Source organism: Hipposideros armiger, unplaced genomic scaffold, assembly GCF_001890085.2.
Source record: "Hipposideros armiger isolate ML-2016 unplaced genomic scaffold, ASM189008v1 scaffold_651, whole genome shotgun sequence".
Taxonomy (NCBI): domain Eukaryota; kingdom Metazoa; phylum Chordata; class Mammalia; order Chiroptera; family Hipposideridae; genus Hipposideros; species Hipposideros armiger.
The window spans coordinates 943,592-953,182 of record NW_017732001.1 but is presented as its reverse complement, the minus strand read 5'-3'; the positions used below and the strand labels follow the sequence as shown (position 1 = coordinate 953,182).

General features: G+C 42.4%; 1 protein-coding gene across 1 annotated transcript in view; it reads right to left on the bottom strand.

The window, feature by feature from the left end:
* WDFY1 (WD repeat and FYVE domain containing 1) overlaps positions 1-9,591 on the bottom strand; it is a 53,652-nt gene that overhangs the window by 33,110 nt on the left and 10,951 nt on the right. The window contains exon 2 of the mRNA XM_019626008.1: positions 821-888. Within this exon, the coding sequence (XP_019481553.1) occupies positions 821-888 (68 nt within the window). The remainder of the gene's footprint in view (positions 1-820; positions 889-9,591) is intronic.

Sequence of the window (9,591 nt, the reverse complement as noted above, 5' to 3'; positions counted from 1 at the left end):
GGCATGCCCCAAAGCCTTTTGTCTTTTCCTAGGGGGTCTTCTGAATATTGGAACCCTTACCTGAGGAAAATCCCTCATTAAGGACCAAAACCCCAAGGAAATTACGTAGCAACTCTGGATGCCTGTGTGTGGCTATTTGGGACAGAAGGATTCAAGCCCAGCTCGGGCCTGGGTGGTATCCAGGCATCCTCCAAGGGGCTTTCTTTGGAAGAAAGGATGAAAAAGTGCGAGAGAAGGATGACAGCGCTGCTTAGATTGTGCATGAAAGGCTAGAATTTAAATGTAATTTTATGTCACTACAGCTCAGGGCTGTTTTAAAATCTCAACGCAAAAGCCTGGTCTTCTATATTTACTTTTAGAACGTATTTAACTACTAAGCAAATTCTCTATTTAGAATGTGTTGTACTTTGCACCAAATCTCTCAATAGTACCCAGAGGTTTGTGAAAAAGTTGGGCAAAAAGCCGGTTATAAGGGTCTCGGAGTGTAGAGCCCTTTTTTCTTGTCACTATCAGCTATTACTAAGTATAATGTCACTACTAACATAAGTGGTAAACTTAAAGAAAACCTGGGGGATAGGGGACAGGCCCTTTTCTGGGTTTTTTCCCAGTTTTTTTTCCAGTTTGCTTCAGTTAAGCCAGTAGACCCAACTTCCTTTGCAAAAGGAGTTTTTCTGCAGTTTGGCACAGCCTGTCAGAGCTATTAGGCAACTAAGGGACTCATTTTGAAACCTCGCAGCACTTTTTAATCAGACATTTTGAAATTTAAGTCATCAAAGGCATTAGAGGCATTTTCCTCAAGTGGGGTGGTTCAGCTACTTACAGGCCATTGTGTGGTAAATGCTGGGCCAGTACTGGCCGCTGTCTCTTTTCAGCCATACTCGGATGGTTCTGTGGAGAAAGGAAAGAAAAAAAAAGAGTAGTAATTTTATCTTCTTTTGTGCTCCTGTGAAACTTATTTTACTTTCAGTACTATTTCCCAACTGACACTATAAAGCTAATCAATTGGACAAACTGGACAAATACATATACATATTCATACAGTATATAGTATATTTACCTATATACAGTTACATATGGTATGACCATAGATGGTAAGTTATGCAGTCACTAGGAGTCAGGGTTTCAAAGAATTTTAACAATATGGAGAATGCTCATTATATAATGATATATCGTACATACAAAGAAAGCTGAGAACTATAGACTGCTTTTCTTGGTACAATAAACTGTGAGAACTCGGTTGCTTGACATCCTATCCAAATGAGGAGAGGAGATAGAAATGGAAATAAAATGCTTCCCGAGGACTGGGAGGGAGCACATACACGCAGGGCCCACGCCACGGCCCACGCCTGGCAAATCTCAGTGCTCACGCCCCTGGGAGGAAACCACTTCACATCAGGTCTCCCGGCCTCTCCTTTCATCAGAACACACACAGGGAGATGAGGAAATCCGGTCCACAGGCAGGAAAATGACGAATCACCAAAAAAGGCAAAGTTTAGTATTTTGGCTTATCACCTCAGAACGACGGGGAATACTGTGACCCCCACGCCTCCGCTCCCAGAACCTCCTCAAGGCCCTAGGCCTTGTCCTCTTCAGAGTCCCGAGGACACACACTGCCTCTCCCAGCGTGGCAGCGCTCTGCCTCGGCAGTGACTCCTAACTTACTGTCCCTATAGTCAGCTCGGTCACAGTCTTGCCTGTATTTCTAACAGCAACACAGGTTCTGGCACACAGCCAGCACTGAATTAATGTCTAGAGCCTTAAACTAAAATTTTCATTCAGACTATGTTGACACTGTATGTTTCCATTCGGATTGAAGTTCAAGACGAGGAAGACCGGTCTATGAGAATAAAATCAGAATAGGGGGGTGCTTCCGAGGGAAGATAGGAGGCAAAGGAATACGAGGGAACTTTCTAGGGCGGTGGCAGGGCTTCGGGGAGTTGGTTCCATGGGTGTATGCATTTGTCAGAGCTTGCCCAACTTAAGATCTGTACAGTCTACATTTATGATTAGGCTGCAATAAAACAAAGACTAGATGTTGACCTTCACGCATCCACGTGAATAATAAGATGACCCAGCAGCACAGGGGGCACGATGCTATTCTGTATGTGACTGGATACAGGCCTTACTGTAGGAGCAGCCATTTGGACAACACGCCCTGCCTTCTGGCCACTGCTGACTGGTCACAATGGAACCTCTGCCATGCTGAATCGGTCGGAATTTTTCTTGACATCCAACTCCTGATTGCAACTGGCTAGACCAGAAATGGGCATCTGATCCTAGCTGGGTAAATCAGGTGCCTTCCCTGGGAAACCAGCAGGGAGAAAAATAGATCAGTAGGTCTCCAGTAGCTTAAATGGTTGTTGCTGGTCATACGTTTTAGAATTGGGACTAGAGAATTTTCTACATCAAAAAAAAAACAAAAAACAAAAAGAGAAAGAACGACGCCGACCTATGGAAAGCAGCAGAAATGAGGTGGAGAGAGTCCAGGTGGACAGTCCCTCATGACAGCTGCTCTTGAGCCTGAGCTGTTTCCCTCGACTTGGATCTGTGAGGCAGACACCCCAGCACCCTTCCCATAAGCCAGCCTGAGCTGTCTCCACTGTTGGTAATAAGCAGAGACACCAAGAAGGATCTCAAACACAGCCTCTTCATTCAAACGCCATTAAACAAGCTCCTGTGTCACAAGGTTCCCAAGGCAAGATAATCTGGCACCCTTTTTTTTTTTTTTGAGGTTCCCATATTGTGACAGGAAGTTCTAGAAAGTCCAAGTTCACATCGAAAATTAAGAGAGAGAGAGAGATCAGATTACAACATGTATCACCAGACCTATGATCTTTACAGTTTGTAATTTGTCATCTTAAATCAAAATTTAATAACTGTTTGAGATAAAGTTTAAACCATTCTATTATTACTTGTGGGTTCTTGGCCACTGTTCATGATTACTTGGCTTTCTTCTTGCCAAACCTCAGATGTTAAAAACTTTTTCATGATACGGCTCTTTCTAGTTTGGAACCATTTAGACCAAGTTGTGAAAAATAATGGCAAGGGAAAACGTTCACCATATGTTAAGTGGACAAAACTGATAAATGTAGTATAATGCCAACCTTATTTTAAAATACAATCTGAACAAACCTCTAGATCCAACGATAATTTACAGAACTACAGAGGAACATAAACACCATCACAAGGCTGCATTCAGCAAAAATCGAGATTGCAAGAAAGTCTATAGACAAATGACCCTGTTTTTTCCTACAAGTAATTTGCAAGGGGGGAAAACAGACATGGAGACTAGTCAATGATCAAAGAGGTTTAAGTGACGTATCACGCAATTTTATGATGCATAGATTTATTCGGATCCTGATTCAATCAAACTGTTTAACACATGTCCTTATGAAACAATTGAAAAGATAAACACTGACTAGATATTTGATAATATTAAAAAAATACTATTCATTTTGTTTAGGTAGGATAATGGTGCTGCAGTTTTTTGTTTGTCTGTCTTTTAAAAAGCTATAATTCCTAAGTAAGACGCTGGTCCTTGTTCTGTTCTCAGCATACCCACCAGAGTCTGGCCCTTGTCACTCACACCACAGTGCAGCCTCCTCGCAGGTTACCTGGTGGGCTCTTCCCTCTGGTCCACTCCGGGCATGTCAACCACCAGCTCCGTTTCCCAGGAACTCTGCGTCCCACAGCCCCTGTGCGCAGAGCCCGCCCACCAGTGGTTGGTTGTCTCAAATCAGGCTCAGCTGACACACTTGGTGCCTAATGATTCCCGGACCCAGGCCCTGCATCCCAGTGAGCTGTGATCAAGTGGCGCAAATGCATCGCACTCAGGGTGCTGCTAAGCCTCCTCCCTCACCCCCATCAAGACATTTCTCTCCGGGACGTAGTTTACGGGCACATCGCAGGATGGGCACGATTTCAGCATGACACCCTCCTCCAAAATTATCAATAGACGCTTATCATGATGATCCCGAGTCCTGAATTACTAACACAATATTACATTTTGATGATTATATTCTATGTTGCTTAACACAGAATGCTTATGGATACATTGTATCCCTTATGTTCCACATAGGGATGAAGCCGGAGGAGCTGTAATAAGAGTAAGGCCAATTCGCCAGTATTAGATGTGCTCAAGGATTCTACTCCAACGTCCAGAGACAGGTAGCAAAGGCCAAGGCACTTGAACACCAGGGCGTCATGCAGGCTTTGTCAGGTTCCCCGGCCTTCGTTCACATGGGGTCACGAAGGGGTTAAAGCTGCGAGCTACCTCTCTGTTAGGTTTTTTTAAGAGTCTAAAGAACAGAATGCTGACACATTCTAAAACCTTGCAAATCAACCCCAAAAGTTGTGGGTCCTGAATGTGTCGGTAGCTGGTGCTCGTCCTTGTGTCCCTGAAAGGAAACCATGTTCAGAGAGCAGGGAAGTCTGCTGTGAGCTGGGAAGCTTAAAGGTCAGCTCTTCCAACCAATCACCTGACCTGGAAAAGTCAAATTTTCATTTCATGCAGCATCAGGATGATATTTAAACCAGCCCGAGGCCAAAGTGGAACCCGCCTAAACCCCAGCATATTTGAAACACAGTATTATTTCCTTTGGAGGACAAACATCAGTCATATGACTTGGTCTGTACCCAGCTGACACACGAGGAAATTAGCAAGACTTAAAATCTCATGGGGTGTTTCATGTGAAAATTGTTTACCACATCCAGGCTGAGAGAAGACCATCCTTGCTTGGGAATCGGGTTCCAAATTAGGCACCTGACCTTGAGAGTCAGCTCCACCTCTACATTCACACCTTCTATCTGGAATTCCCCTCTTTCTCTTTTTCAAGACATGTTCTTTCCCTTCCTTAGACAATGCATTATAATCTCCCACTTCCAAGATTAAATCAATGTTAAGTTTGACTCCTAACACTCCAGCACTCTCAAGAACCTAACAAAGTTGTATAATTTCCGCTAAGTAATATAGGAATTTGTTTTGTATTGTGTTCAGGATATATCTCATTGGTTTAACACATGGTTGTACAGACTTAAGTAGGACTGCTTACACACAATGTGATATACAGGTGATGTATTTATTAAAGAACTGTACACCTAAAACCTATGTAACTTTACTAATAATTGCCACTCCAATAAACTTTAATTTTTTTAAAAATGATTCACTTAAAAAAGAAATTATAAAAAAAAGTCAACAAATTCCACAAACTGAAAAAGTTTACTTTTCAATAAGTTGGAAGCAAAATCTACTATTCAATAAGTTGAAAGCACCACAATAGTACAGTTTAGTAACATTTTACAGGAGCAAATTATTAAAAACTTTAGGATGATATTAATAAACCATATAATCACTACAGTGTCAAGATCAGATGGCTTTATTTTTACAAAAACCACAATATTTTCTTGATGAATATCTATGCTGCTCTCTTCATTAACATAAAACAGCTTAGCTTCTCCTTTAATATTTTGACAACTTCACACCCATTCACCTAAGCTCATTTTATATTTTTCTTGCTTCTCATTCTACCCATTTTTCTAGTGGATGGATTTTCTTTGATATTTCAAGACCATGTCAAACTGAAAAAAAAGTCTTCTCTTAAAACCAAGACCTTAGTGTTCATTCTTTGCCAAGCTCTATTTTTAAGTTATTTAAAAACAATAGTCTGATATTTTTCCAAAAGGTACTTAGAAAGGAAATGTGTCATTTCTTTCAGAGCCTACATAAATGTTTTTCAAACTTTCCTATGCCACTAAAACCCTTGTGAAGGGCTCTACTATCAATTTCCTTTGGCCTTTTCATTAGAGAAGCACAGGCTCATATAGATCTGCAATATTTTCCATGGATAGACAAAAAAGGTATCTCTCCTAAGACTGTAATGTTATACACCAGGGGTGCCAAAACAATGTATTCAAGTGGACACTTTGGTCAATGTTGTTCAAGCAGTAGTTCGCCATAATCAGAAGTGTCTGGACACTGATGGTAACCACTTTGAGCACCTCTTGTAATTGCAGAAGTAAAATGTGACTTGTATTCATCTTTTGTTATTGGTATATGTTGAGCAGTACAATTTTAATAGGTTTTTTTTTTTCTCAAAATGTGTATACTTTTTTTGGCACCCTCTGTATGTACTGCAATATGCACACACCATTACCACCACCTTACTTGTCTATCTATGGTCGACATGGTGAATGACCCATTTATTTTCAAGATAAGTGAAATGCCCAGGTTGGTTTGTAGTTCTTTATGTCAAATATTTCAGATTGAAATGTTTTAAAAATGTGTTGCTGTGCAGGGATAGCAAAAGAACAGCTGAAAACAATAAGAAAGTGCCGTTTCTAGGGTTCTCATAATTTTTTGTCAGCATTGAACTCTTTGGTAAGAATTTTGCTCCACATAGTGAGAAAAACATTTCCCACCTAATAATAGTAATAGTAATGACAACAACAACAACAAATTGATTTAGGAGTTCCAGGGTTGGCAACTGATTCTGAAGAAATTATTTAATAGGAAAAGAAAAAGGAACTACACACACACACAAAATTCATTAAGGAATAAAAACTGGGAAAAAATGTTAAATAATGAAATGGGTTAATGACATATGAGTTCAATAGCTTATATGGTCATTAAAAATAGTTAAGAAGAGGGCCAGCCAAGTGGCTCAGTTGGTTGAGTTGGCTTAAGAGCACGAACTCTGAGCAACAGGGTCGCTGGTTCGGTTCCCACAAGGGCCAGTGAGCTTCGCTGAAGCTGCGCCCAAGCTGAGCTGCCTCTGAGCTGCCAACAGATGGCAGGACGGCTCAGCCGGTGAGAGCACGTGCTCCTAACAACAAGGTTGCCTGTTCAATGGTGGGCTACACCCATCCGCGGCTGGGACTGAACTTGGCACCTTGAGCTGAGCTGCCGCCCAGAAGGCTCAGTAGACAGAGCATGCGATCTTAACAGCAAGGTTGTAGGTTTGACTCCCGCATGGAAAAAACAAAAAACAAAAAACAGTTAAGAAGATCATGGAGCTGTGAGAAAAGTTTATGAAACGTTAAGTTTTTTAAAAGCATAATATAAAATGATATAACTAAATTCCATAACTACCCTGAGTCGGTCTGGGCCGGTGGGTGAGGAGGCCGATTAGGGGCAGGCAGGAGAGAGGGTAACATGCCTGAGTGGCAGGCAATGACTTTGGGCTCCTTGTGGGGGCCCCCAGAGAAAAGACTTAGAGTCAAGCTGAGATGGGTAAAACAGCAAGGTCCCTGGACCCACTCAGTAAGCACTAACAACACGGCAACAATTAAACACCTCCTCATGAGCCAAGGCAGTCATCCTCCACCAGCTTGTAGCTAGCTACCCCCAAACATGTGCAGGAGACCAGCTAAGATCAGCAAGGCTGACACACGTGTAGGTGAGCCTGGCTGTGACCAGAAGGGCTGTCCAGGTGACCCACAGGCTCATGAACATTGATAAACTTGCAGTTTAAGAGATTTTATTGGGGAATTAGGAAAAGGGAACAGTGTTGGGGAATTGGGGAAGGGGAACAGCCAAGTTGTTGTCCTTCAGTCTTAGTTGTGGAGGGCGCTGCTAGCTCAGCTCCAAGTCCAGTCGCCATCCGGGCGCCTGTTGGTGGCTCAGAGCTGCTCAGTTCAAGGTGCTGTGTTCAATCTTAGTTGCAGGTGGGCCTAGCCCACCATCCCATGTGGGAGTTGAACCAGAAACCTTGTTGTTAGGAGCACGTGCTCTCACCAGCTGAGCCATCCTGCCACCTGTTAGCAAGCTCAATAGCAGCTCAGCTCAGGCACAGCTCACTGGCCCATGTGGGAACCGAACCGGTGACCCTGTTGCTCAGAGCTCGCGCTCTTATCCAAATGAGCCACTCGACTGGCCTAAATTTGCTGTTTTAAGCCACTGAATTCTGAGGTGGTTTGTTACTTAGCAATAGCTAACTGATACAATGTCATCTGTTCCAAACAGTATACCTTTAGGAATACTTAGGAATCTGACCTTAAAAATTAAAAGTAGCCTTTGGCATTTACTGAATGCTAAGGATTTCAAAGTACTTAGCAAACAAATAACTCCACTTTATCTTTTAATTGAAATACAGGACCCTCACTTTGCACAGATGCTAACTTGAATCCTAACAACTGAAGAAATTACAGTAAAAGCATAAATGAAGTTATTACTCAAATGTTGTTCAAAATTCTTCATCCTGTCCACCAAGAATAATAATTCTGTATATTTTTACCTCGCTACATACAGACACAAAAAGCAGACTAAGGGCCGGCCGAGTGGCGCGATGGTTAAGAGCTGGCTTGGGACGCCGGAGGGCCCCGGTTCGGATCCCACATATGAGGGCCAGTGACACTGCCCTCTACAGGTAAGATGCTGAACAACAGTTCAACCTGGAGCTGGGCTGCCGTGAGTCGCTGGCAACGGCATAGGCTGCAACCCCTGCTACAGTGGGTTGCCATGGGCTACCGTGTGTGGCCAGCAGCCAGTGTGAGCAGCCAGCAGTCGCAGTGAGCAGCCGTCCAGAAGCCGGCGACTGATCTGCCTCGCCCAGGAAGAGAGCAATGATGGTGCCAACTCTGGCTAGTGAAGCAACATCCTCCACAACTAGGCTGAAGAACAAAAGGACAGCAACTTGTCTGTTTCCCTTCCCCCCAATTCCCCAATGGAAATCTTTAAAAAACAAAAGCAGACTAAAACTCACAGCTGTGATTGAGTGGAGTATTTATTCCAAGAAGATCCATCTTTGATCTGCTCAGAGATCTGCTCAGAGAATAAGGAGACAGGCTCCTTTTAATTTCTTCCAGCCCCTCTGCTAAACTCCCTCAAAGAGCTGATTAAAAGAAAGTTAAAAACATACTTTAGGGAGTCACCACATCTATAAAACCTCATCTACTAAGCAATAATACAGTAGGAGCAAAGATGGATTCAAAGCATGAATTTTCTTCTGGAAAGCACTGGCTCTCAAGCCAGGAGGCATCTGTGGGGGTCATGTTCAATATCATTTTTAATTCTGTTGCTCCATGAGAGTGTACACTTGGATTCAGTACATTTTATTTTCCAGTATGATTACCTTGAAAACCATGCCCACACTTGGACAGATAAATTCTAATAGCACACAAATGTTTTTGTAAAACCACAAGGCCAAGGTCCACTTTGTCTGACACCTCAGCATTTCTAAAACCAGACATTTTTAAAATTCCTCATAAAGAACCCCCAGTCATCCCCAAACAGCTAAATTAAAGCAATGTAACCATTTTTAAATTATAAACTGATATACAGAGATTATTCAATTAATCAGTAAAAACAGAACACAGAGTATAGCATATGTCACCAATTAAACCCAAGGCTTGATTTCTTTTAAACTCTGAACAAATAGTAAGTTTAAGGAAATCTGATTTTCCAGTCACTCTTAGGGCTGCTGATACTATTTCGTATCTTGGTCAATCTCCAAACGTTTCTGTTACCTACAGAAAAGGGCATTTTGTCCGAGTCTGACATACCTCCTGGGGCTACAGACACACAACAAAAAAGGTATAATTCTGGTCACCTGGATGGTTTCTATAACATTGAGACGTTAGCGTGAAAGGGAGAGG